Below are 25,769 nucleotides of genomic sequence, written 5' to 3' on the forward strand. Positions count from 1 at the left end.
TGGCAGCGGAGCAGCGCCGAGGCCAGCCAGCTGGACAGCAAACGCCTGCTGACCTTCGTGTTCGGCAAGTCCCAGCAGCTGGCACAGGAGCAGGCGGCAGCAGATGCCCAGGTGGCGGCGCTCAAGCACCAGCTGCAAGCGGCGAGGTGGCAGGTGGCGGCCTGCAAGGCGCGCTGCAAGAAGCTGGCGTTGCAGCAGCAGCAGCAGGAGCCGGCGGATGCCTCCCCGCAGCAGGGGGCGGGTGTGAAGCTAGCTGCATGCCACGTGGAGGAGACAGAGGCGGCGGCAGCAGTCAAGCCGAGCATGAAACGCCAGCCGCCATTTGCGCTCCCCAGCATCAACGAGGAGGCGGCGAGGCGGCGGCCTGTCACCCCGCCCGCTCCCTGCCGGCGGCCGTTGCTGTTAATGCACTGAGCGTTCCGTTGAACCTTCAGCATGGCGATTGTAAATTACGAGTGGACAATGCGCTGCACGGCGCTTCCCATAGAGCTGCATGGGTGGGGCTGGCAGTCGTGTTGCGGCGCGCAGCCAAAAGTTCAGCGTGAGTGCAGGGCGTCGGTGACCTGCCGCCCACGCAGGAGCCGCCATCGGCTCGCTCTTGGTTTGCGTGTGTGCTCAATGAACTGGTGCATGAGATCGATTGTGCGAGACCAGGAGCCTGCCGTGTCTGATGGCAGCAGTCGGCGGTGGCGGCAGCATGGCCCGCGATTGCAGCATGGCGCCACCACTCGCCGCACAGTCTTCTGTGATGCTCTGAACAGTAGAGGATACGCAGTGCAGCAGAATGGAGCAGTAGCATGGACGTCACCACGGGCCGCGGGAACGTTCCCTGCTGGGAAGCTCGCCCGCGTTCAAAGTCACTGCTACCTGCAGTCTACCCTCTTCCTGCACCCTCTGATGAACACAGTCCACATAGACCAGGCGTGCCCCTCGACAGCGCAGCCACCGTCTGCGCTGGCGCAGGCGGCAGGCGGGTCACCAGAGGCTGGGCTCTTCCGTCTCCCCTTGCCCACGTTAGATGCAAAGTCCGTGTTACAGTGGGTGCTGGCCAGATAGAGCAGAGCTGGAGGGGAGCGCCGGGCAGGGAAGGGGCCACGCAATAGCATGCCGCCCCCGCCGCAGCCGGAACTCCAAGCGGCGCAGCCGCAAGGGTTCGATGCGGCAGCAGAGAAGCCGCTGCGGTGGCAGGCAGGAACGAACATCCGTGCGGCGGCAGAGAAACTGAAGTGCTGCTTTTGTGGAAGGAAGAATTGTTGCTGTGGTGCCGCAGGAGCCGTGGGGGTGGAAAAAAATCATCAAATACGGGGAGGGGGAAAGCAGCGGTTGAGAGGAGGGAAACTCGGTGGGGGCGAGGAACAGAACACGTGAGAGCAGGGAAAGAGAAGGGTGTTAGGTAAGCGGGTCGCCTGTTGCAGCGCAGCGAGGGAGGCAAGAGAGACAGGTGGGGGATTGGGTGCGAGGGGCGGCAGCACGCGCCGGCCTCCAGCCCGCAGAATGGGCGGCGGGGGGCGTGGGCGCAGGCGTGGCGCGCCGCCCCCCATGGCTGGCCAGCCTCAGACAGCACTATTGGACCTGATCAGGTTCTGCTGCTGCTGCTGCTGCTGCTGCTGCTGCTGGTAGGCGCCCGTCAGGTGCTTGTTCACGGGGTAGGGCCCCGCACCCGGCGCCGCCCCGGGGTATGCCGTGGGCGGCGGCGGTTTGGCCTGCAGCAGCACGGCAGCGCGGGTTGGGGCTCGGGCGCCGCGCAAGAGAGGGCTGCTCCCAGGCGGCTGGCTGGCTGCCAACTGAACAATGCAGATGTGCACGGGGCAACGCGCCCGACTGCCAAAAACGAAACACAAGCAGCAGCACCAGCACCAGCCACGGCGAGGCTGGCGCCCCGCCCTGCCCACCTGGTGGTGGTGCATGTAGCCCGAGGCGTCTGTGGGGAAGCCGCTGTGCGCGTCAATCATGCTCATCTTCTCCACAGAGCTCCCCAGCTGCGGCGGCGCGCGGGGCGGGCAGCAGAGGTCGGCAAGGGTCAGCGGGGGCCAGAAAGGGCGAGCAGCTGGGCATGCAGGCGTGGTGGGTGGGGGGAGCGGCAGGCAGGCCATGCGGGGGTTCAGCCAAGGCCCCGCTGCAGGTGCCTGGGCATGCAGGCGCGGCGAGGTGGAGCAGCACGCAGCGACGGCAGCGGCGGCGGCGGCAGGCGGCGGCGCGCGGCGCCCCCTCACCATCTCCACCGCCCCCTCCATGTCTACAGAACTCCCGTAGGGGTAGGCGGCGGGCTGGGCGCCGTAGCCGCCCGGCGGCGGCGGCTGCGCGGCATACGGCACGCCGAGCCCCGCGCCGCCGGCGCCGCCCGGCTGGCTGCCGTACGCGGTGGCACCCACCACGCCGCTCATGTGCTGCGTGCCGCGCTGCGCCGCCAGGTACTTGGCAGCTTCCGAGCGGAACTCGCTCACCCGCTCGCGCGGCAGGCTGGTGGCCTGGCCCAGGTTGGGGTTGGCCTGCCCGCGCCCGCCCGCCTCCAGGTGCGCAAACTGGCGCTTGAAGTTGTCCACCGCAGACGGGTAGACAAAGTTGGGCTGCAGGCGGGCGGCGGGGGAGCGCGTGTGGCGGGGCGGGGTTGGCGGGCAGGGTGGTGGTATATGGCTATGCCTCTGGCAGGGAAGCGCAGCGGCACGGGCAAGCAGGCAGGCGGGCGGGCAGGCAGCCGCAGCAGCAGGTGCTGCGGCCCACCGCCACACCCCACACGCCTCGCACCTGCCGGTGGCCGCCCGCCAGGTAGTCGGCCAGCATCTGGGGGTGGTACTCCAGGATCTCACGGTAGATCAGATCCCGTACCTGCGGTACCGCAGGCAGGCAGGCGGGCAGGCAGGCAGGCGGGCAGCGCCAGCAGTCGGCACACCGGGCCAACCACCCTGCTTGCGCCGGCAAGCAGCACGGCCGTCCCCGAGAGCAGCACAGCCGCACCGCCTGGCCAGCAGCGAAGCCAGCCATGCCGCTCGGCGCCGCCAGGCAGCAGCGCCCGCGCCCTCCCTCCACCAGCACCAGCCGCACCTCCTCCACCACCAGCTTGCGCCGCTCAAACTCAAACGCCAGCTTGCTGATGGGCTGGGCGCTGGGCTCGCGGCTGGGCTGGCTCAGCCCGGCAAAGTAGGGGTCCGCCAGCGCCTCCTCTGCAGGCAGGCGGGCAGGCAGCAGGCAGGGCAGCGGGGCACGCCAGTCGGCAGACAGGCAGGCAGGCAGGGCCACACAGCAGGCGGGGCAGCGTCCGGGCCGGCAGCCGCTTTGGATGGCAGCCGACCGGCGTGTGGACTTGCCCCGCCCTGCCTGCCCCTGCCCTTAGTCGGCCCCTGCTGCTGCGCTCCCTCCTTTCCTCCCTCCATCTGCAGCCGGCAAGGCGGTACGCTCACCCGCGGTGGGGCGCTCGGCGGGGTCAAAGGCCAGGAGGCGCCACAGCAGGCGCAGCGCGCCCTTGTCCGCCTTGGGGAAGTACTGCTCAAACGGGATGCCCGGCTTCTTCCGCATGTTCATCAGGAAGCGGCGGGCCTTCTCGTTGCGCACCTGCGCGCGGCACGGGGCAGCGCAGGCAGACTGTTGGGCAGACTGCGGGTTGCATGCGAGCGGCGACGCGCGCAGGGGCGGCGAGGCGCAGAGGACGGGCCGCACGGGCGGGCGCGCGGCCTGCGGGCAGGCTGGGCGCGGCGCGGCCCCCGCCGGCGCACGACAGCAGCCCCGCCCACCTTTGCGATGACCTCCGGGCTGGGCGTGCCCAGCAGGTCTGTGATCAGCTCCAGCTGGTGCACCACGTTGCGCCCCGGGAACAGCGGCTTGCCCAGCAGGATCTCGGCAAAGATGCAGCCAATGGACCAGATGTCAATGGCGGGGGAGTACTTGGCGAAGAAGGAGCCGCAGAGCTCGGGGGCGCGGTACCAGCGCGTTGCCACGTAGTCCGTCCAGAACACGGTCTGGGGCATGTCGTTGAAGGCGGGGCGGGCCAGACCGAAGTCGCAGATCTTCAGCTTGCAGTCGGAGTTGGCCAGGATGTTCTTGGGCTTGAGGTCGCGGTGGAACACCTGCGAGTGGAGTGCGGTGCAGGTGGGGCAGCAGCAGGCTGAGGCGGGGCAGCAGGCCGAGGCGCGGCAGCGGCCTTTGGAAGGAGGAGTGGGCAGCTGCGGCGGGCTGGCGAGAGAGAGGGGGGCCTGGGAGGTGGCAGCGGAGGAGGAGCTGCACCCTGGAGAGGGCCGCCTGCTGCCCGCTGGCTGAGGCGGCGCCACGCGTCCGCCACGGCCCGGCGTCCACCACGGCCCGGCCCAGCCCGGCACGCACCTTTGCCGAGTGGATGTACTTCAGGCCGCGCAGCATCTGGTACAGGAAGAACTGGTGGTGCTCGGGGGTGAGATCGTCGTTGGCCTTGATCACCTGCAGTAGACAGGCAGGCAGGCAGGCAGGCGCAGCCAGGAGGAACGCAGAGGCGCGACCTGGCTCAGCGGGGTGCAAGAGCGCGGCGGCCGCGCCGGAATGGCATGGGGCAGCGGACCACGCAGGGGGGCCGGCACGAGTTGCCGTAGCTGCAGCCACCCGCAGCAGCGTGCCGCGGCGTCCACAGCCCAGCCGCCAAGAGCTGCACGTGGTGTACACGGCCGTAGCAGTCCCCACCAGCCCGCACACGCCCGCGCACCCCACCCACCGCCCCGCACCTGGTGCAAGTCAGTCTCCATGAGCTCAAACACGACGTAGATGTCCTTGAACTCGCGGGCCGAGGGCGGCAGCATGATGTGCTTGATCTCCACAATGTCCGGGTGGCGCAGCAGGCGCAGCAGCTTGATCTCCCGCAGGATGCGGGTCGCGTCTGCGGCGGCGGCGGCGGCGTGGAGGGGTGGTGGGTGTGGGCATGGTGGTGGTGGTGAGGGAGGGCGAGGCGAGGATGAGGGAGGCCACGGAATGTGCCAGGGGGGCCGCACGTGCAGCTGGTGCGGGCGACGCAGCCAGCAAGCAGGGCGTGCAGGCCGCACGACGGCCGGGCACAGCAATGCGGCAGCAGCGGCGAGGCATGCGTGGCAGAGCAGCGCACCTGACACGTGGTCAAACACATTTGTGATCTTCTTGATCGCTACCTTCTCGCCTGCAGGCGGGGCAGGGCAGGGCAGGGAGGATTGTGTGGACGCTCGTTCCTTGAAGTGCGGCAGCCGCGGCGGCGAGCAGGTGAGCAGCAACAAGCTGCGCGACGCCAAGCTGCTGCTGCTGGCACGCCACGGCTGATGGGCAGCGCGATGACATGGACAGGCGGCAAACAAGGCAAGCGTGCCCAAGCTTGCCCACGCCGAGGCCAGCTTTCATGCACAGCGCAGCACCCTGCCACGCATTCGCCGAGGGCTGCCGCAACCCGCGCTGTGGATGCCGTGGTACCATGGCGGCACGAGCATGTGGCGCACAAAGCACTCGTCAGGCCTATCAGCCAGCCACGCACCTGTGAACTGGTCGACCGCGGAGGCGACCACGCCGTAGCTGCCCTTGCCGATGACCTCAGACAGCTTGTAGCGCTGGGCCTCAGTGGCCTCTGCAAAGAATTCCCGCTGGTCCATGGCGCGGGGCCAGGGCTAGGCTGGGCGGAAGCCCCTGGCTCAGGCTGCGCTCGCCGCGCGGTTGGCCTCGCCTGCAAGGGCGGGGCGGGGCGGGCGGCCTCGGTCAGCCCGGCGGCGCTCCAGCCCCAAGCCCAGGGGCAGTGCCGGCCCCTCTGGAGCGCTCGTGCCAGGGTTGCCGCGGCCCTGCCCAGCCCGTGAAGCAGCAGATGTGCGGCGCCGAGGGTTGCCCAGGGCGTGACTGAGACTGTGGTGGTGCTGGCCGCTCGATCTGTCGCGATGTCGCCTCCCAGGCTGCAGCGAATGCAAGCCCGGGGCGCACCTGGTTGCAGCCTAGCGTCAGGGCGCCTCGTTGGTTGCGGGGCGGCCGACTGTGTGCCGGCGCTGCGTCCCTATCCACCCCACGGCTCGGGGCCACCACCCGACCGCTGAACAACGGTTGCAGGAGGGGCTGGCGGGTGCTGAGGGCTATCGGTTTACTGCGGCATCTCTGCGGCAAGAGGGTCTGGGGGTTGAGGCTGCCGGGAGCAGCAAGTGGGTGCTGAGATAGAGCTGGGCCCGAGAGGAGAAACCTGTGCCAGCGCCAAAGCCGCCCAGCACACAGCAGCAACCAGCTGGCAGATGACCCGCTCCGGTTGCCAAAATCGGGCTCCCCTGCCCCATCGACCCCTGGTTCCTTGCAGAGACCCTAAAACCACATATGGGAACAGATGGGCGGGGCTGGGGGTCACGGCAGCACCGCCGCTTTGGCGAGGGCGGCCGGGCGGGCAAGGTGATATCTGCAGGCCTGCAGGGCTGCCTGCTGATCAGCACCTGTCAAAGTGTCCCGTTGGTGTGAGCAGGCGACATGCCGAGCAGCAGGGCTCCTTGGCTGGGCGGGCTGCGGGATGCCGAGGGCAGCGCCTCACTTGACTAGGGTTTTTCCAGCGCCTGGGGCGAGGGGTAACCTCTCCATACCATGACATAATGTGCCTACACATATACCTCTGCACATGCATTCCCATCATGGTCTCCGCTGGCCATGTGTGTTTACACGTGACAGCAGTGCAGTCTGCCGAGCATTTGGCGCGCCGGTTGAGCAGCAGGGTGCCACTCCGTGGTCGGAAACAAGTCGCTGAGAATCGAGGGGTCGGTGGGAAAACAAGCATCAGATGCATGGGTTGTCAGGAGGGCATCAGCCGGCCCGGGGGGGGGCTGGCAGCGAGGTACATGGGTACATGGGGGGGCCTAGGAAACAACAGAGACGTGTACAACAGATGCAGCTAGAGGGAGGCATTAGTACAACCGAAGGGGGGCATCAGGCACAGAGTATTCAGCACAACGTGAACTGCAGGCCAGGCAGTTGGACGCCCATGGTGCACACCATGGGCACAGTTACGGGGATCGCGCAGCAGACGGCAGGCACCAGGGTTGGATGGGTTGCCACGGGGCAACCATGCATGGGACCCGCGCGCGGTGCCAGCCAGGCCACCCGCCGCAGGAGCTGCCCGGCACGGGGCCCCAGGCTAACGGCGGGCGCTGGGCGCATGCTGCGCCAGCAGCTCCCACAGCGTCTCCCGCAGCTTGCGGTGCTCGCTGTGCAGCATGCGCTGCACCTGGCTGCGGCTGCCAGCCGCGGTGCGGCTGTCGGCGATGCCCGCCGTGCGCAGCAGCGCTCCCTGCGGAACAGATGGTGGGGGCACGGCGCAGGCGGGTGAGCACCACGCGGCCGGCATGCCACGGTGCCCCGGGACTGTGGTGATCCCCGCCAGACAAGCCAAGCCAAGCCATCTGCGCCCGCCACCCCTGCAACCTCAGCCTCCACCTCTGCCTCCCTTCCTGCACTTCGCTGCAGCCCACTCTCCCTCAGCGCCCCCACGCGGAGCAGCCAGCGGCGCGCTCACGTCCACGAAAAAGAGGAAGCGCGGCGCGGAGCGCAGCTTGTAGTAGCGCGCGACGTCGGAGGGCCAGTCCCACGCGTCCTGCATGTCGTGGCGCAGGAAGACGATGCGCGCGCGCTGCTGCCGCGACTCGCGGCACACCGCCTCCAGCTCCCGCAGCACATCCTTGCAGATGCCGCAGCTCCTGCAGCGGGTGGGGCGGCGGCGGCGGCCGGGGCGGGCGCAGGGTGGGGAGGAGGAGGACGACCGGCAGGCGGGCAGGCAGGCAGGCCTCGATGGGCCCGCCTGCCGCGATGGCGAGACCCTCCCGGCTTGTCAGCTGGCCAAACGAATAAACAACTAGCTAAGCAACGATCGCTGCTGGCCGGACAAGGGGGGTTGCGGGATGGTGGGGCATGGGCATGCAGCGGTGCTGACCTGGAGTAGACTGTGAGCACCACCAGCTGGCCTGCTGCCGCCTCCAGCAGCGCCTCGAGGTGCGCCAGCCCCGCCACCTCAATCACGCTGCCCCCCGCCAGGCTGGCAGGCACCGCCGCCAGCAGCTGCTCCTGCGCCTGCTGCCTCTGCCACTGGAGCTCCATGTGGTGCCTGCAGGCGGGGTGCAAGGAGGAGCGTGTGAGGAGAGAAGACTGGGCAGCAGCAGGCGGCAGCACGTGGCGGCACCGGCGGGCAGGGAGGAGCAAGCACCGGCAGTGTCGCAGCCCCTAGCCAAGCGTTGCGAGCGCACCTCCTGTCTATTTGAAAGGCGCTGGGCCGCAGCAGCTGGCCTCTGCGGGCGGCTCGGTTCAAGTGTGGGTGGTTCTGTGCCTGTCTGCATCCTGCGTGGCGCCATAGGCGCTGGCCTAGCTGTTCTGAGGCAGCCAAGGCGCCCGCCATGGTCCCAGCAGGCCCAGAGAGTGCGGAACCGACGGCAAGTGGCAGTCAACTGGAATGAGCTCCCTGTCGCGATATTGTGCAATTCGTGTCAGAACCCTACGCTGGTGCACTGGGGCGGGGGGAAACTTTGCAGATCCGCCTGACGGCGGCGCTCGCATGGCATTTCACGTGCTGCCATGTAGGGCATGATTGATGCATCACCCGCGGCCCACCGGCAGCATGCTCCCATTTTTTGCGTGAACATGACAATGCTAGAGGCCTTGCGGGGCCGGGGGACGTGACGAGCGCGGGTCCATCTTGCCAGCACTATGTCCACCACCAGTGGGACCACCACTCGCACGCTGAAGACACAGCGCTCCCTAGCTCTAGTCCAGTCGTTATTCGCGGCGGCGGCGGGGGAGGACGCAGACAATGAGGGCCTGGGGGCGGCGCCACCGCCGCCGGCGCTCGCGTCGCCCTCCGGCGGCAGCCAGCACGGCAGCCAGGGCCGCACGCTGGCGGGCATGCAGCGCCAGCTGTCCAAGAAGCCCACCCTGGGGCGCCTCACGCGGTCGTCCAGCAGGGCGTGCAGCCTGAGGAGCCTGGGCAGCCTGGAGGGCGACGCCGAGGAGCCGGCCGTGGAGGTGCGCCGCCCGACGCTCGCGTACAGCGGCAAGGCGCACCTGTTGCTGCTGAAGCGCTGCCTGGAGGCTGTCGAAGTGCTGGAGCGCGTGCAGCAGCCGATACGGGCGGTGGAGGCGGTGGGCGAGCCCAAGCCGCCGCTGCCAAAGGCGGCCCTGCGCTTTGCCAAGGTGAGCGACTGCGAGAGAGGGAGGGGCCCGGGGTGTTGTGCTCTGGAGCTGACCAGCCTGCCTGCCACCTGCGTGCTGCCTGCCTGCCCACCTGCGCGCCCTGATTATTGATTCCACTCGAGTAAGGGAGCGCCGCCGCACCTCCTCACTTGGTCTGGCGCAGCCAGGCGGAGGCGCCGCTGCCGGTTCTGCAACATGCATTGTGTGCGTGGCTGGTGCTCTCCCCTGCCCCCGCAGGGCCTGGCCTTCTTCGTGCAGCGGAAGGTCGGGCTGGTGGGCGGCATGGCCTGGGGGCAGGGCTGCGTCATCAGCCGCCTGCCAGACGGCAGCTGGTCGCCGCCCTGCTTCATGCGGCTGCGCCACTGCAGCCTAGGCATCACGTTTGGGCTGCAGCGCACCGAGAGCTGCCACGTGCTGCAGGTGCGGTGGGGTGGGGCGCCGCCGGCGCCAGCCCTGCCGAGGGGCCGGTTTGCACAGCCGATGCAGGAGCCATCACATAGGCTGGGGTGCGGCGTGCTCGGCAGCGCAGCAGGCGCGGCGCCACCTGCCCGCCGGGTCCACAGCATCCAGCCGACTCACACGGTTGATGTATAACTCACACCACATCTCCGCGCCTGCCCGCCCTGGAAACCCGTGCCTCCCCCTGGTGCAGAACACGGAGCAGCTGGCGGCCTTCATGCGCAGCCGCGGCAGCTTTGGGTTTGATGCCGCCATCTCGCAGGATGCAGACCCTTTTGACCCAGAGGCGCCCGCCGGCGGCGTGACGCTCATCATGTGAGTCCTCGCCCGGCTTCCTGGAAGCCTCCCGGCAGCCGCCCGGCAGCCCAGAGGCAGCCCAGGCTGCGGGGCGGCCGCGAGGCGGGCCACGCAGGCTGCGCACAGCTGTCGTCCCGCGAGGGAAGGAGCGGCCGGCTCGAGCGTTTGCTGGTCAGAGTGGCTGGTCAGAGCGTGGGAGAGCGTGGGCAGCACAGGCTGATCGCGCTCGCTCCCGCGCCTGCCCGCCGCTCCGCGCTGCGCGGGCCTGCAGGCACCGCGACGGCGTGGCCAGGGGGCGCAAGATGCGGCCTTACTGTGCCATGGTGTCCGACGGCGCCATCTGGGATCTGTCCGTGCGGGGTGGGTGGCCGGCCGCCGCCCGCGCGCCCGCAGCCGGGAGCAGCAGCGGCACGTGACGGAGGCAGCCGCGGCCCCATGCCCTCCCTCCCTCCCTCCCTCGCCCCCTCCCCCAGCTATCTCCCCTGCCCTCTGTTCCGTGCCCTGCCTTCCTTTTCAAACACCCCGCCACCCACCAAGCAACACAGCACCCCCACCCGCTGCCTGCCCTGTCCCTGCGCAGGCGGGTACACGAGGGTGGACCGCAGCCTGAACTGCCTGGTGTATGGCAAGGGGGTGTCCCGTCAGGAGATTCTGGAGGGCCGCGTGGCGCTGCCGGCAGAGTTCTGCGCCCTGCACGACGCGGTGGAGGCGGCGGCGGCAGAGGCGCAGGTGCGGCCTGCCGCAGCACCTGCCGCGCCTGCCTCAGCGCTGGCCGCCGCGCCGGCTGCTGCGCTGGGCCCCCAACACTACATCTGTTGGCGGGGCCCGCATGCCTGCCCCGCTCGCGCGCTGCGGCCCGGCCCCTGCCCCCTGCCGCCTGCTGCCTCACTCCTGCTCCGCCTCCCTGCCCCTGCCGCCTGCTGCCTCACTCCTGCTCCGCTTCCCTGCCCCCTGCCGCCTGCTGCCTCACTCCTGCTCCGCCTCCCTGCCCCACCCACCCCCTGGCTGCCGCAGCTGTCGCTGCCCACCGTGAGCAAGTACCAGATGGCTCGCCAGAAGTCGCTGCAGACGCTGGGGCGGGTGTCCGCCAGCGTGGTGACCCCCAAGACCGCCACCAACGTCATCATGCGCATGCGCCTCATGAGGTGGGTGGGCTGGGGGTCTGCGGGTCTGCGGGGCTGAGCACAGGGGCAGGGCAAGGCAGGGGCAGTGCAAGGGCAGGACAGGGCAGGGCAGGGCAGGCGCCGCAGCCGAAACCGCAGCCAGCTCGCACGCCCGGCGCGCAGCCAGGCGCCGCGGCGGCGGTGCATGGGGCAGGCAGGGGCATCTCAGCGCGGCGAGCCCCTCGCCGTCTCTCCCCACCACCGCCAGCAAGCCCCGCCACCGTCGGTCCCACCAGGCGCGGGCGCCTCACCGCCTCCCCATCCCGCAACCCCTTGCAGAGCTGAGATGTACCAGGAGGCCAGCCGGGCACATGCCGGCGACGGCGAGGCCGAGTTCTGGACGCTGCCGCCGCCGCCGCCGCCCCGCCCCAGCATCACCATCCCCATGGCGCTGCCCCGCGGCGACTTCAGCGCCGGCGGCGGCACGCAGCGCAGCAGCGGCGGCAGCAGCGGCGCCACCACCTACTCCTCAGCCAACAGCCCCTGCACCACGCTGGAGCCTCCAGGCGCGCGCGGCGGTGGCGCGGGCAGCCTGGCGGCCGCCGCCGCCGCGGCAGACGGCAGCTTTGGCAGCGGCAGCGGCGGCGGCGGCGGCGGCGGCCTCTTTGGCGGCGCCGACGGCTTCAAGCTCTTCAATGACGTGACCATCGGCTTCCAGGAGCGGCACACGTATGCCAAGCAGGAGGAGGAGGAACCGGTGGCTGTCGGCGGCGACGGCGACGGCCTGTTTGGCGGCGCCTCCGACTTCAAGCTCTTCAACGACGTAACCATCGGGTTCAAGGAACGGCACACGTACGTGCTGCAGGAGGAGGAGGAGCAGCAGCAGGTGCAGCAGCAGCGGGAGGAGGAGGCTGCGGCGTGACGGCGGCGGCGGCCTCGATGGCCCCCTCGCCACCGCCTCCGCCACGCTCCGCTGCAGCCCGGCCAGCTGGGTAACGCATGCACATGGCGCACGCTTCATCTAACTTATTGGGGAGTTTTGGCAGCTCACATTCTCACCAGTAGACCTCCTTTACTCAACCTTTTGCAGCCTCGTGCAGGCCGCACTCTTGCTAGCTGTCTTCTCTCTTCTTGCTGCGAACCCACCCTTTCTGAGTGCTGAGCGCGCACAGACGCACGCACCCAATTCTTTTCCCCTAGCACTCTTGCGCCGTCGCCACCAGACGTCCGACACTGTATTTTTGGGCCCCCTCTGCCCCCACCACCGCCGCTGCCCTCTGCCGACGCATGCCCTGCCCCGCTCAGTGGCGCCCCTTCCAGCTTGCAGAGGCTGACCTGATTGATTCGCCGCTGCTTTATGCTCTTACATCACTCACCTGTCTCTACCCGCGGAGCAGCATTGCACACCTGCCGCCGCACATTCAATAATGGTATCCGCCCTGACGTCCAGCCTGCCTCCTATCGATTCTGTAACCTTGCTTACAGCAGTTGAGCTGCATGCACGGGCGTTGCGTGGTTCAGACAAGAGTGCTCAGGCTGCGCTTGACAGTGTACAGGCAGTAAAAAATGTCAGGTAGGGGCAGGAAGGGATTGATAAATCTCAGGGGGCGTTGGGCTAATGAAAGAATAAAGCCGCAAGCGGCTACGAAATGGCAAGGGTCAAATGGGCGCTGCGAGTGCCGCTGGAAGCTTGGACAAATGGCGGCATTGCTGCATGGCGGCTGGGCGCGCGGCCGAGCTCTACCCATCCCGCCGAGCTCGTCACTCTAGGCGGCAAACAGCACGACGGTGGCTCCCAGCATGGCGACCACGGTGGCGACCAGGAAGGGCAGGGCGGGGACGGAGGAGGCGGTGGAGGCGCGGTCCTTGGCCACAAAGCCCCTGTCGGTGTACTCGCCCTTCACGTCCACCCAGTCCTTCCAGTAGTCTGCAGGAGAAGGGGAGATGGGATGAGGGCGGGGCAGGAGGCGAGGCAGCAGCAGGCAGCAGGATGGGGCAGCAAGGAAGCAGGCGGCGGAGGGCGAGCTTGGCCCCCGCAAGACGGCGCCACAGCCCAGCGGCAGCCCGGTCGGCGCTGCGGCGAACAAGCACTAGAAGCAGTCAATCGGAACGTTTCAAACTTCGTTTCAATAAACGGCGCACCCTTGGCGGTGCCGACCACCCGCCGCTTCAGCGCGCCGTACTGCTCCTTGGTCATCTTGCCACTCTCGTCCCGCCGCCCGTACTTGGCATCGTACAGCAGTTCCGCGTCGGAGGTGGACCGCACCTGAACAAGGGAGAATCGGTTGAGCAAGTTCAGGAGGCGACGTGAGCGCAGGCTGGGCGGCGGCGGGCATGCGCATGCGGCACATGCATTGCGCCTCCCTACCTCGGCAAAGTCCAGCGCGCTCACTGCGCGGCTGAGGAGGCCCTGGCGCTTCCTGCAAACAGGCACGGCACGGCGGCAGCAGGGGGTGGGTGGGCACGCAGGGTGCATCGCCCTCAGGCGCCGGCACCCCGGCCGCGCATCAGCCCAGGCGGCGGCGGCGGCGGCAGCAGCAGCACCCAGCCAGCCAGACTCACTCGTACTCGGCTGCCTTGTCAACAGCCATGCTGCTGCGCTTCTGCTGCTTGGCGGCGGCCGGCTGCTGCTTGGTGGTGGTGGCGGCGCGGCCGAACAGGCCGCGCTTGGCGGGCGCCGGTGGCTCCTCAACTGCGACGGCTTTCTTGGTGGCGAACAGGGCGCGGGGTGCAATGCGGCCGGCGCTGCGCATCTGGATGGGCCGCTGCTGGGTCAGGCTCGCGGCGCCCAGGCTGCTGCTGCTATGTTTGGCCATCTGCGTGTTCATTCTGCGTGCGGTGCGCTATTTGTGCACTTAGCCGGGCGAAAAATGCACGATTATAGGCTGGAAATGGATTTGTGTGGCTTGAATTACTGTTGCTGTGGCGATTTTTGTCAGAATACAAGGCGCGCGCAAGCGGCAGTACTGGCCGTACGGCGTCACAAGGCGCCGGCACGGCCTGAGCAGCAGAGCACATGCTTGAGCCGGTCAGAAGATGATGTCGGCATCTGCTGCCTGGTCCAGCACGTTGGCCGCCTTGTTCTGGCTGGGCGGCGCCGCGGTGCCGTTTTCGCCCTTGCGCCGCGCCGCCTCGATCGCCTCTGCCAGCTCAGCGTGCTTCTTCTTGTTGCTCTGCACCTTCTTCAGCCGGAAGAACTCCTCGCGCTCCAGCTCGTCCAGCTCGCCCTGCAGCAGCAGCCAGGCAAGGCAGGGTCGGCGCTGGCACCCCGCGTTTGTCATCGCGCGCTGTGTCGCGGGATTCGGCAGCCTGTAGAGATTCCCCTCTGGCAGGGCCAAGGAAGATAGCTCCAGCCAGCCATCCAGCTGGCCGCAGGCGGCGCCCATCCAGCTGGCTCCAGCCACCCCGCCGCCCATCCAGTCCAGCTGGCCGCAGCCGCCACCCAGCCACCCACCTTGATGTAGGCAATCGTGTTCTCCAGCCGCGGCTTCACCACGTGCTCCAGCGCATTCACGCGCCGGTTGGTGGTCTTGATCGCCTCGTCCAGCGTCAGGAAGGCGGTCTGCAGCGAGGCCAGCTCCACCAGCAGGTCCAGCGCCGTCATGAACGACTTGCTGCATGGGGGGGAGGGGGCAAGGGGGTGGGGGTGGGGATGGGGATGGGAGGGAGAGATCAGCAGGGTGGTCGGGTGGGGTGGCCGGGTAGCGACAGAGCAGGGGGTGCAGCCCGCCACAGCGAGATGCGGGGCCCACGCAACATCGCCAGCGTGTTGTGTGGGGGGTGACCCAATGCCAGCACAGCAGGCATGCCAAGCACCCAGCATGCAGGCAGCGAGGCACGCATGCAGGCAGCGGTTCGCGAGCGAACAGCCGGCGGGCAGCCAGGCGCGCCGGCGGCCGCGCACCGGCACTCCTGGATCTGCTTGCCGCCGGTGCCCAGCCCGATGAGGCCCAGCTTGCTGTCCTGCCCCTCCTTCACGCTCTCAAACTTGGGCAGCTTCACGCCTGCCACGTTGTCGGTGCTGGCCTTGACCTTGATGGACGCCTGCAGGCCGGTGCGACGCAGCGGGCGCGCGTGTATGAGCGGGCGAGTGGAGAAGGAGAGGAAGAGAGAGGCGCGAGGGGTGGGGTGGCAGGGTGGTCGGGCGCGGGCCGCGCGACGGGCTGCGGCGGCGGCGCCAGGCACGGCTGGCCGCACATCCGCGCGTCGGCTACCCCAGGGCCCGCCCCGCATGCAACGACACGACGAGCACAAAGCGGTGGTCAGGTTCTCGATCCGCCTCTCGCCCCGCGCCACACCCCACCTGGTCCACCGAGTCAAACACGGTGTGCTTGAAGTCGCCGGTGGCGTACTTGGCCTGGGCCAGCGAGAAGAAGGAGGCCTTCATGACGCGCCCCATCTCCTCCTTGGTGTCCACAATCTTTTTGAGGATTTGGCGGAACCGCATGTTGAGCGCATCCGCCTTCTTCTTCAGCAGCGAATGGCCTGCGGCGGTGAAGGGGGAGGGGTGCGGCATCGGGTGGGGAGGGGAGCGAGTAGGGGGGAGAGTGCTCAGGGTTGGCGCAGGGTTTGGGGATATGGAAGGGGAGAGGGCGGGGGATGCGGGGTGGTGGTGCAGGGCTCGAGCTGCGGCTGCAGCGCGGGCCGCTTGTGGCAGGCAGCAGCAGGCCCGCGTTGGGGCGGAGAGGGCAGCAGGGTGTGCCGACACGAGCCACTGCTGCGAGGCGCACCCTTGGTGGCGCCCGCCAGCCGCCCCTTCATCACCGCCAGCACCGACACCGTCGGTGTGACGGTGTACCTGCAGCCAGTGGCAGCGCGGACAAGCAAGCCACAGTCAGCTGGCTGTGGGGTGGCACCAGCAGGGCGCCCACCGCCTCGCCCGCTTCCGGCGGTCGGCAGCCCTGCACGGCCCTCTCCCGGCGGCCCCCGCGCCGGCCCACTCGCCTATTTTGCGTGGACATGGTGCCCCGCCTTGCTGCTGCCGCTCAAGGGAGCTGGGGTGGGGTTCTGTGCCCTCGACCCGCCGCGATCTCCCCGCCGCGGCGGCCTAGCTCTGCAGCCCTGCGCTGATCTGCAGTCCTGCCGCCAACCACGGCTGCCGACCGAGCACAGGCAAAGCAAGGCTAGGTCTTTAGGGGGGTCAGCGTCGTGTGCGAGAAGCTGCACCTGCCCTATCTTCTTCTCAAAGTAAGTTGACACCTGTGCCACCCACACGGCCATTCCGACTTGGGCTTGGATGTCCGCGTGGCACCCTCGATGCAAAATGCTCTCGAGCCTTTATGCCTGCCTCATCGGGCATTGACATCGCGATCTGCACAACTGTGCAATACATCTGAGCCGTCCATGAGGGTCTTTGATTGAGCTCATAGCCTGAGTTCGATCAGCATGGCGGTGGAGGTGCCGCTGTGTTTGGTGGAGCAATTAGCGCCCATACTCGAAGTGGGGGTTGATGGCGAGTCCCCAGCCTGCTTCCAATTCAAGCCCCTGGCAGAGGGGACGGCCCGAGCGGGGAAAAGCGAGGTGCACCAGAACAGCAGCGCCTCGCGGTGCCTGGTGTGGCAGCTGGAGGGCGGCGCGCCCAGCCAGCTGCGACTCCAGGAGGTCAGCGTGTGCGAGGAGCGGCGAGAGGGCGGCGCGCGGCTCCGCTTTGCCGCGCCGCTGCTGCCCGCGGTCAGCTGCACCGAGTCGGCGCAGCACGGCGGCACGCTGGTGGCCGTGGTGAGCGCCGACGGCGCGCTGCACACCATCCGGCACAGCAGCAGCCAGGCGGCGGGCGGCGCCAGCCTGCTGCGCCAGCTGCAGGCGCCCGGCGCGGTGACCAGCGTGCCGCTGGCGCCGCTCTTCCAGCGGGCAGGGGAGCCCACAGCCCTGCTGGAGGTGGGCGGCGTTGTGTGCGTGGGCACGCAGGAGGGCAACCTGGTGTGCCTGCCCGCCGGCAGCACCGACGCCGCAGACGCCTTTGTGCTGGCGCCCACCAGCGGCTTTGGCAAGGTGTGTGGGCCGATGCGGCGACGCTTGTTCGGGGCGCAGGGCTGCTGCAGCGTCTGCCCCGCATGTAGCGTCGCGCTGGGAGCCGCCTGCGCCCGGTGTGCTGCCTTGCCCGCCTCGCCTCGCTGCGTACCTGCCATACCGCTCCCATCCGCTGCTGCGCCATGCCTTGCAGATGCTGGGTGGCTTCTTCGGGCGCCCCACCGGCCAGGCGGTGCGCCAGCTGCTGGAGCTGCGATTCATGGACCGCCGCCTGCTGGCCGCCATCCACGAGGGCGGCCAGCTGCGCCTGTGGGACCTGCCCACGCGCAGGTGAGAGGAGGGGACGCTTGCGGCTGGCTGCTCCTGCCTTCTCCCACCTGCAGCCACCCTGCCTGCCTGCCCTGCTTGCCTGCGGGCATGCGCCTGCTGCCCTGCTCGGCAGCTGGCTGGCAATGAGCGTATCCCCTGCCTGGCTGCCCACCTCCCGCCCGCACATCTCCTGCAGGCTGGTGCACTCTGCAGACCTCCTGCCGGCCAGCATGAGCGGGGAGTGGGTGCCGACGCTGGCGCGCCTGACAGGTGGCTTCCGTGCAAAGCGCTTGCTGCCACGCCGCGCGCCACGTGCGCACACACCCACCAGCCTGCCTGCCTGCCCGATGCTGCTGCAGCCGAGCCTCTGGATGCCTCCACCTCCATCCTCCTCGTCTACTTCTCACCCAGCGAGGAGGCCAGCCCCGAGGCAGGCATGCTGACCACCTACGAAGTGTTCCTGGAGCAGCGCGGGGAGGGGGCGTACAAGGCAAGCCAGCCGGCTGGGCCACGTCGCGGGCCTGGCGTGCGTGCCGCGTGCCCGCCAGCCCCCGCCCCTCGCCTCCTCCCACCCTTCTCTCCCGCCGCCCGCTGCCTTCTGCTCTCAACCCCTCCATCCTTGGCCCTCACCTCGGCTGCTCACCCCCTGAGCACTCACTCACCCCCACACACACACGTGGCTGCACGGTACCGCGCTGGTCCCGCAGGTACTGGTGGAGCTGGGCCCGCGGCTGCAGGGTTCCGTCCACCGCCTGCACGACCTGGTACTGGAGAATGTGGCCCTGCACACTGTGGGCGCCTGGCTGCTGTATGAAGACGCACAGGGGCGGCGGCGGGTGGACTGCGTGTCGCTCGCCTTCCAGGGGGGGGCCCCAGAGTCAGGTGGGGAGGGGGGCGTGGGAGGGAGGGCAGGAGGGCGAGGGCGCTCGAGGCCTGATGCCAGTGTTGTTTGTGCTGGGACCCCAGCGGGCTGCATGCACGGCACCATGTTGATTGCAGGCATTGAATGCATGCAACAGCCTCTGGCAATGCAGCGCGGAGCCGGCCGCGCATGCGTGCGTTCTGCGTGGCTCACGAGGCTCCCCTTGCCACCCTTGCTCATCCCGCATGCGCTCCATTCGCCTGGCCTGCCTGCCTGCCTGCCTGGTGCAGCGACCCAAGTGACCCTGCTGGAGGAGCAGCTTCTGGACGGCTGCCAGGCTGGCCAGGCGGTGCAGGTGGCGGGCGAGGCGTGGCGGGCGCTGGAGGCGCAGCTCAACGGCGGCGCGACGCCGGCGCTGGGCCCCGCCGCCCTGGCCGCCGCCTGTGCGGACGCGGTGGTGGCTCCGGGGCGGCTGTCGCGGCCCGCGCTGCTCGCCGCGCTGGGCCTGTTGGGAAGCCGCGTGGAAGCTGAGGAGGTGGCCCAGGCGGACCTGGCTGAGCTGAAGGAGCAGCTGCCGCGCTGGGTGGCGGCCACGGCGCAGCCGGCGGGACCGATCGGCGGTACCGCGGGCGGCGCACTGAGCGGGGTGCTGGCCAAGTGGACCGCCTTCCAGGAGGCGTACGCAGCTGCCTGGCAGCTGCAGCACGCCCCCGTGGCGCTGCTGCAGGTGCCGCCGCAGGGCGAGCCGCACTCCTTGCTGGTGGCTCGCCAGGGCGGCATGTTTAGCGTGCTGCGCGGCGCGGCGGCGCCCGAGCTGGCGCTGCACGACGAGCTGCCGCCCGCGTGGCAGGCGGCGGCGGAGGAGGAGTCGGAGCAGGCAGCGGCGGCGCTGCGCGCGGCGGGGGCCCTCGAGCGGGCGGCCGGCGGCGGACAGCTGACGAGGCGAGGCGCCGCCGCGCGCTCCTGCACCCCGCATGCCTGCTTCGGAAGGAAGCCACCCCGGGGCAGGCAGGGCGTGTAGGGTTTGCCCGCTGATGTGGAGAGTGCCTCCTGTAAGCAGCTCCCATCCCCTGCCTGCAGGCTGTTGTGGGCGTGCATGCGGGAAGGCCTAGACCTAAGTGCCACTGTGCTGCCAGCTGTGGTGCGCAGCGTGGCTGGCGGCACGGTGGGCGCGCCGCCCGCGGCAGCCGCGGGCGGTGGCCGCCTCGGCTTCCCCGGCGGCGGCGGCGGCGGCGGCGGCGACGCGCGGGCCGTCTGGCGCGCCGCCTGCCGCAGGCTGCCGCTGCAGCTGGCGCGGCTGTGCGGCGGCGAGGGCGCCGGCTTCGTGGCGGCGGCGGCGGCGGCGCTCAGCGCGCTCGGCGTCGACTGGCGGGACGCGAGCCGCGTGCGGTCGCCGCTGGCGGCGGTCACGGGGCCCATCCGCACCGCGGCGCTGGGCACGCTGGCACAGGCGCGCGCCGCCGCCCGGCAAGCCAGCCAAGCCAGGAGCATGCCCGCCCGCCGCCTGCCGCGCGCTGCGTGCCATGCCAGCCTGCCCGCTGGAGGCGCGGAGCCGGTGCCTGCTCCCTTCAGCCGTGTGTGTGCCCACGTACCCTCCCGGCCGCCTGCCCCTATACCCCATGTACTAGATGCCTGCACCACCCACCCACACCTTTGCTGACTCCCCTGCCCTCCCTCCCTGCGCACGCCTGCTGCTGCAGGTGTCCTGGGCGCAGCTGCAGGCGGTGGGCCAGCTGGCGCTGCTGCTGCGCTACGCGCTGTGGTCGCACAGCATGGCGCTGTGGTCGCTGGCGCCGGAGGACGCGCAGCGGCTGGAAAGCGCGCTACTGCCGCGCGCGCTGGGCCTGCTGCGCGCGGCGGCAGTCGCCTACTGGGCCGCCGTCACGCCCGCGCCGGAGCCTGGCAGCGGCAGCGCCGCAGGCCTGGACCCCGCTGACATGGTGGTGGCGTTGCGCATCGGAGACGGCGGCGGCGGCGCCGCCGCCGCGGCGGGTGCGAGGCTGCCGCTGGCGCCGATGCCGGCGCCGATGCCGGCGCTGCTGCTGGCGCTGCTGGGGCTGCTGCTGCTGCTGCTGCCGGTGCTGCTGCTGCTGCTGCTGCATGGCTGTGGCGGGAGGGTCTGGCGCTGGTGCGAGTTGGTGTTGGTGTCGGCGCAGCGCTTTCGTGTGCATGCGTGCACCGCTCCATGCTTTGCAGGCCCGCGTGCCGCACACGCTGCCGCCGCTGCTGCCCTGGCCTGCTGTGCTGCAGGCGCCGCTGCCGCCAAGCGCGCGCGGGTGTCCAAGGGGCAGGTCTCATACGTGGCTGGCCTGCTGCTGGCGGCCTGCGTGAGCTCCCAGGACCTTCACGGTGAGCAGGAAGGGGCCTGGGCAGTGTGCGGGTTGTCGCCTGTGGTGGGGTGGTGTTTGTGCAAAGGCAGGTGCCGCGGGAGGGGAGAGCAGGCAGATGTGTGTCGCACCGGCGCATGCGCCCGCCTCCCTTCCATCCCTTGCCTCCGCTCCCATCCCCTTCCACCCTCTACCTATGCTCCCGTCACCGTCACAACAGCCCTCCATCACGTCCCTGCCCTGCCCTCCCCTCCCCTCCCCTGTTCTCTGCCCCCCCTGCAGTGGTGCGGGACCTGCCAGATCTCCAGCGCGTCTCCCTGCTCCTGTCCCAGCGCCTCCTCTGCCTCTCGCCCTCCCCGCTGCACGCTGCCGCCCCCGGCGCCGCCCTGCACCTGCCGCGCGGCGGCGGCGGCGGCGGGCAGCCGGGCGGAGGCCGCCAGACGTCGCCCGACGACCTGGCGGTGCAGGTGGCGGCGGAGCTGTTTGCGGGGCGCCACACCGCGCAGCTGGCCGCGCTGCAGCGCCTGCTGCCGCCTGACACTCAAGACATGCGCCTGCTGTTCTTCAGGGTGCGCCCTACCCCCTGCCCCAGCCAGCCGGCCCGCCCCAGCCTGCCTGCCCCGCCCTGCCCCGCCCTGGCCCGCTGTGCCTGCACCCCTGCCCCACCCTGCCTGCCTCTGCCCTGCCTGCTCCGCCCTGCGCCGCTGCACCCCTGCCACAGCCTGCCTGCCCCGCCCTGCCCTTGCATGATGCCACGTGCCTGACCTCTCGTGCTGCTTGCTGCTTTGCTGCTGGCATGGCACGGCACGTGCCGCGGCCCGCCACCGCGCGCCGCGGGCTGGCTGCGCGCCTCGCAGCCGCCGCTGACATGCCTGCCCGCCTGCATGCCCGCATACCTTGCCGTGCCTTCCCGCAGGCCTGCAGCCGCGCCCGCCAGATCGGGCTGGCCGCCTCTCCCGAAGAGCAGCGGCGGCTGGAGGAGGAAAGCTGCTCCCTCTTCTTCCGGGTGGCCGCAGTGTACGCCCAGCCAGACGCCTTCCCCGGCCAGGCCGCCGCCGTGGGCCGCTGCGTGCAGCAGCTGCTGGCTGACGCGGGCGCGGCGGCGGCGGGGCCGCAGGCCCGGGACGGCGGCGCGGTCAAGGAAGACGGGCCGCAGGTGCGCTGCTGCCGCACGCTTTCTTCCTGCCTCGCCGCAGCACTGCTCGCAGTTGACATCAGACGCTTCACACCAGCTCCTGCCCGGTGCCATTGGTGGCCCTCTGGCCTCTGGGCTCAAGGTGTTGGCCTGCGTGAATGCCATCCCGCCTGTTGTCTGGGTACCGCCTGCCTGGTACTGCAGGCGGCAGAGCTGCGGTACTACGAGGCCCTGACGACGATGTACGAGCGGATGGGGCGGTACGGCGCCGCCGCACGCTGCGCGTTGGCGGCGGCACGCCAGGTGGGCGCGCCTTTTCACGGCCACATCTGCTGCCTGGTTACTCCTCCTCCCTGCGGCTGGGATGGGGCCGCAGCTGGTGCAGGGCTGCTGCCGCGCACCTCCTTTTGCCGCGCCTGCAGCAGCAGCAAGATGCCTGCCTGCCTGACCGTGCGCCCGTGGGCTGCCGCTGCCCCCTGGCGCCTCCCCGCAGGTAGCTGCCGCCATGCCGCGCCCGGAGCAGCTGGCGGCGCGGGCGCAGGCGCAGGGGCGGCTGTGGACCCAAGTCTTCAGCTGCATGCTGGAATCTGGGCGGTACGAGGTGCGGCGCGGCGGCCGCTGCTCCTGCTTGCGCCGGTCGTGCCTGCTCGCACAACGCGCCCGCTGGACTCCTCCCCCCCAAACCCACCCCCGCCACGCCCACGCCGTGCTGTGTGTGCCTGTTGCACCTGCTTGCACGTGCCCGCTGGCCTTCTCCACGCGCACCAGCCCCTCCCCGCCCACGCCGCCCTGGCGCTCTGCAAGTGCGCCCACCAGCCGCGCCACACCCACGCCGCCCTGACGCGCTGCATGTGTGTGTGTGTGTGTGTGTGTGTGTGTGTGTGTGTTGCAGGAGGCGTATGTGGCCCTGCTGTCAAATGAGGTGGCAGAGGTGCAGCTGGACTGCCTGCACAGGCTGGTGGCCTGCCTGTGCGCCGCGCCGCGTGGCGTGGAGCTCCTCTGCCGCCTGCCGTTTGCGCAGAACCTGGCGGTGAGGCTGGGGGCGGGCTGGGGGGTGGGCATGTGCGGGTGCGAGTGCAAGGGTGTGGTTGACAAGGCAGTGCCGCGAGGTCTCACCCTCTTGTTTGTTCAAGGGAGGTCGCCTCCTCAGCCGCTACACGCCGCCTCTCTTCGTATCTGGCGCAATGGCACGGCCGCTCGCTGGTGCTGGCAACCTTCCCTGCGCCGACCCTGCCTGCCTGCCTGCCTGTCCCTGCATGCCCCTGCGCTGCAGCTGGTGCGTGGCGGGCGGCAGGCGTGGGTACCCATGCTGGAAGAGGTGGTGGGCAGCCTGGGGCGCCGTGCGGCGCAGCTGGACCTGCGCGCCTCTCCGCAGCCGTACAAGGTACTAGCGGGGCTGGGCGAGGATTGCATGGCGCGGGTGGCGGCCTGGCTGGGCGGGATTGCCGGGTGGTAAACTGAACGGGATGGTGTTGAGAAGCGCACGCTGCGTGCTGGGCGCTCCCACCCACCCGCCTCCCAACCGCCTCCCGCCCGCCTGCCATGTGTCCCTCCACTGCTGCCACGACTCCGCGGTACCGCAGGTGCTGGCCGACTTCCACATCTGCCGCAGCAACTACCAGGCGGCTGCCGGCGCCATGCTGGCGTACGCGCGCCGCCTGGTGCAGGAGCGTCCGGACGAGCCCGCCCTGCTGGCAGAAGCGGAGCACGCCCTCGCTGCCGCCGTCAGCTGCCTCAGGTGCGGCGGGCCTGCCACGCTGTACCGCCTGCCAGCTCGGCAACGCCAGCCTGGCGCTGGGCGTGCCGTTGCTGGCGCTGCCTCGCCTGCCGCGCTTGCAGCGAACACGTGGCCGGCGGTGCAAAGGGTGCATGGGGCAGGCGTGCGGGGGGTGGGCCTCTGCTTGCGACTGGGCTCCTGCTGCTCATCTACCCCTGCGCCCTGCCCCTGCCCTCTCCTCTGCCCGCCCTGCAGCCTGGTAGAGCGGCAGCATGCGTGGGTGGCAGACCCTGCCGCGGCAGAGGGGCCGGAGGATGAGGACGGCGAGGGCGCGCCGCCTGTGCTCACGCTGGGCGCGCTACGGCGGGAGTATGCTGTGGTGCGCGGCCACGCGGCGCTGGCGGCGGCCATGCCCGGCGGCGAGCGCGGCACTGCGCTGCTGGCGGGCGGCGGCGCGCGGGCGGGCGGCGACGCGGCGCGCGGCGAAGGCGCCGAGGCCGTCCTTTCGCAGCTGCTGGCGCTGGGTGCGTCGGGCGGCTGGCGGGCCGGTGCCTTCCCATATGCTTGCCATGTTTGGGGAGGTGTGGAGGGAGGTGTAGCAGGGGGAGGTGGGGAGAGGCAGGTCAGGTGGGGGAGGGATGCAACAAACACGAAACTGACAGAGAGCAAGGGAGGTGCATCCAGGGGAGGGGCTACGCTTTCTTCATTTCACAAGTGAATCCTGGCCCCTGAACCTGGCTGCCCGCCCCGCCTGCAGGCCTGCACGACGCCGCCTTCCAGCTGGCTGAGGCAGCGTTTGTGGGCAGCCAGCTGACGCGGGCGCTGGAGCGCTGCTTTGCCTCGCTGGCGGCCGCCTGCGTGGCATGCCAGCTGGCGCTCGGCTCCCCCTCCGCCTGCTCGGCAGCTGCCGGCGTGGGCTCCCCAGCGGCGCTGCTGTCGCCAGGAGGGGACGATATGGACACGGATGAGGCGGCAGGGGCGGGAGCTGCGGCGTCGGGCGGCGGCGGCGACGGCGGCGCGGCGGCGGCGGCGGCCGAGTGGCGGCGGCTAAAGGATTGGCTGCACAGGTGCGACTGGAGTGTGGGAGGAAGGCAGGGAGGGAGGGGGTGACATGCCAGGGTGCCCTGCTTTGGTGTGCACCCCGACTTGTGTCGAAACTCGGCGCCCGCCCCGCGTCTTGCAGCTCCAGAGCTTCTCTCCCCTGCCCCCTGCCTGCCACGCCCGTGCAGGCACGAGGGCGGCGAGCACCGCTTCCGCCTGCACCTCGTCATCCTGGACGCGCTGCTGAGCGGCGAGCCCGCCTTCATGCTGCCTCCCTGGCTCATGGCGGCCTTCCGGGTGCGGCGCCGCGCGGCTCGGCTGCTGCTGCTGCCGGCCCGCACGCTGCGTGTGGGTTGCGGTTGTCGCTTGGCCGCCTCCTGCCTGGTTCCCGCCACCTGCCTGCCTGCCGTGCCTCCCCGTGCGCTGCCTTGCCTTGCCGTAATGGCGCCGCCGCTCCACGGCCCGCCTGGGGCCTTGCAGGCGGGGGCTCCCGGCGCCGACCTCGGCGGCGCGCTGCGGGTGCTGATGCGGCACGAGCGGCTCCGCGACGCGGCGCAGCTGGCGGCGCGGCACCTGCAGCATGCGCTGACCAGCGTGCCCAGCGTGGGCATGTCGCGCACAGCACAGGTCTACTTCCCGCAGGCGCAACTGGATGAGCTGGTGGCGCGTCTGGGTGGCGCGGGCGGGGAGGGGCTGGCGCGGGAGCGGGAGCAGGTGGCCGAGCTGCTGCGGCGCGTGCGGGGGGCGGCGCGGGGCCAGACCGACGTCATCCAGCAGCTGTACGCGCACTGAGCGCCGCTGTAACACGTCGGCGAAAGCGCGTGCATGGGCGCAACCTCGGCGCCATGCGGGCGGTGGCATTATGCAATCGGGGTAGTGTGGCCAGGGCGCATTCGAATTCTTGCACAAGTAATCAACACACGCTGGTTTCGGCCGCTTCCAGCCCACGCTGGCCCAAGTTGCGTGGTTTCGTTTCGTCGTTGTTCGAGCCGTGGCCCTCCGGCTCGCTGCTGCTGTGAAAGGAGTCCGGCGCGTGTCAAGAGCCACAGACAGCTCCCGCAGCCGCACCGCCAGCCAGTCACCGGGCCGCGAGATGGGGCCGCTCGCCTTGGGGAGGCGACATTCGGCAGAGCTTTACTTCTTTCTCCTGTGAGCCGTAAAACTGGCCGGATGTGCAGAGACAGCCCTGCCACACACCGTCCCGCCTTCGCCGCCGCTGCCCGCCTCGCCGCCCGCCCGCCCACCCTGCTTGCCCGTGAACCGCAGACAATGGCTCCATCGTGTTCATCCTGCCCTTCCTGGCCCTGCTGTGGAGGGAGGAGGGCTTCACAGGGGGACAAATCGGCATCCTGTCTGCCGTTCGCCCCTTCATCTGCTCCATCAGTGGTGAGTGGGGGGGGGGGGGGGGGGGCGAAGGACCCCCCGCCTGGGCCCC

General features: G+C 70.2%; 7 protein-coding genes across 7 annotated transcripts in view; 3 read left to right on the forward strand and 4 right to left on the reverse strand.

Annotated features, from left to right (window-relative positions):
- Positions 1-1,553: 1,553 nt before the first annotated feature.
- Positions 1,554-5,570, reverse strand: CHLNCDRAFT_138663 (hypothetical protein; the record flags this gene model as incomplete). The annotated part of the gene is made up of 11 exons (XM_005844723.1): positions 1,554-1,703; positions 1,893-1,979; positions 2,214-2,567; positions 2,746-2,826; positions 3,028-3,161; positions 3,399-3,549; positions 3,729-4,061; positions 4,315-4,407; positions 4,686-4,837; positions 5,060-5,110; positions 5,456-5,570. The coding sequence occupies 11 exons, from the start codon at positions 5,568-5,570 to the stop codon at positions 1,554-1,556; spliced, it is 1,701 nt and encodes a 566-aa protein (XP_005844785.1).
- Positions 5,571-7,072: 1,502 nt separating this feature from the next.
- On the reverse strand, positions 7,073-8,028 carry CHLNCDRAFT_138664 (hypothetical protein; the record flags this gene model as incomplete). The annotated part of the gene is made up of 3 exons (XM_005844724.1): positions 7,073-7,225; positions 7,451-7,631; positions 7,865-8,028. 3 exons carry the CDS (start codon positions 8,026-8,028, stop codon positions 7,073-7,075), a joined length of 498 nt encoding a protein of 165 aa, XP_005844786.1.
- A 603-nt stretch (positions 8,029-8,631) lies between these two features.
- CHLNCDRAFT_138665 (hypothetical protein) lies at positions 8,632-11,895 on the forward strand (the record flags this gene model as incomplete). Its single annotated transcript, XM_005844648.1, has 7 exons — positions 8,632-9,114; positions 9,352-9,534; positions 9,767-9,888; positions 10,142-10,230; positions 10,451-10,599; positions 10,885-11,015; positions 11,313-11,895. 7 exons carry the CDS (start codon positions 8,632-8,634, stop codon positions 11,893-11,895), a joined length of 1,740 nt encoding a protein of 579 aa, XP_005844710.1.
- An 844-nt stretch (positions 11,896-12,739) lies between these two features.
- CHLNCDRAFT_138666 (hypothetical protein) lies at positions 12,740-13,801 on the reverse strand (the record flags this gene model as incomplete). The annotated part of the gene is made up of 4 exons (XM_005844725.1): positions 12,740-12,900; positions 13,116-13,239; positions 13,342-13,393; positions 13,536-13,801. 4 exons carry the CDS (start codon positions 13,799-13,801, stop codon positions 12,740-12,742), a joined length of 603 nt encoding a protein of 200 aa, XP_005844787.1.
- Positions 13,802-13,866: 65 nt separating this feature from the next.
- Positions 13,867-16,165, reverse strand: CHLNCDRAFT_36776 (hypothetical protein). Its single transcript, XM_005844726.1, has 6 exons — positions 15,918-16,165; positions 15,704-15,771; positions 15,277-15,458; positions 14,878-15,017; positions 14,428-14,587; positions 13,867-14,200 (listed from the first exon to the last, which is right to left on the reverse strand). Exons 1-6 carry the CDS (start codon positions 15,932-15,934, stop codon positions 14,003-14,005), a joined length of 765 nt encoding a protein of 254 aa, XP_005844788.1. The 5' UTR covers positions 15,935-16,165; the 3' UTR covers positions 13,867-14,002.
- Positions 16,166-16,358: 193 nt separating this feature from the next.
- Positions 16,359-25,126, forward strand: CHLNCDRAFT_138668 (hypothetical protein; the record flags this gene model as incomplete). The annotated part of the gene is made up of 20 exons (XM_005844649.1): positions 16,359-16,964; positions 17,137-17,273; positions 17,449-17,522; positions 17,612-17,778; positions 17,960-18,134; positions 18,405-18,981; positions 19,195-19,669; positions 19,815-20,220; positions 20,365-20,463; positions 20,724-21,010; positions 21,358-21,597; positions 21,781-21,879; positions 22,070-22,177; positions 22,469-22,606; positions 22,850-22,960; positions 23,160-23,314; positions 23,549-23,817; positions 24,051-24,360; positions 24,523-24,682; positions 24,815-25,126. The coding sequence occupies 20 exons, from the start codon at positions 16,359-16,361 to the stop codon at positions 25,124-25,126; spliced, it is 4,905 nt and encodes a 1,634-aa protein (XP_005844711.1).
- A 53-nt stretch (positions 25,127-25,179) lies between these two features.
- CHLNCDRAFT_138669 (hypothetical protein) overlaps positions 25,180-25,769 on the forward strand; it is a gene marked incomplete at both ends in the record, with an annotated part of 4,135 nt that continues 3,545 nt past the window's right edge. The window contains 2 exons of the mRNA XM_005844650.1: positions 25,180-25,207; positions 25,601-25,720. Of these exons, the coding sequence (XP_005844712.1) occupies positions 25,180-25,207; positions 25,601-25,720 (148 nt within the window). The remainder of the gene's footprint in view (positions 25,208-25,600; positions 25,721-25,769) is intronic.

This window comes from Chlorella variabilis (assembly GCF_000147415.1).
Source record: "Chlorella variabilis unplaced genomic scaffold CHLNCscaffold_21, whole genome shotgun sequence".
NCBI lineage: Eukaryota > Viridiplantae > Chlorophyta > Trebouxiophyceae > Chlorellales > Chlorellaceae > Chlorella > Chlorella variabilis.

Coding starts and splice junctions, on each gene's coding strand:
- CHLNCDRAFT_36776 (XM_005844726.1), bottom strand. Junction 15,018..15,276: donor TGTTTGACTCGGTGGACCAG/GTGGGGTGTGGC, acceptor ACCGGCCTGCAG/GCGTCCATCAAGGTCAAGGC. Junction 14,201..14,427: donor ACACGATTGCCTACATCAAG/GTGGGTGGCTGG, acceptor CTGCTGCTGCAG/GGCGAGCTGGACGAGCTGGA.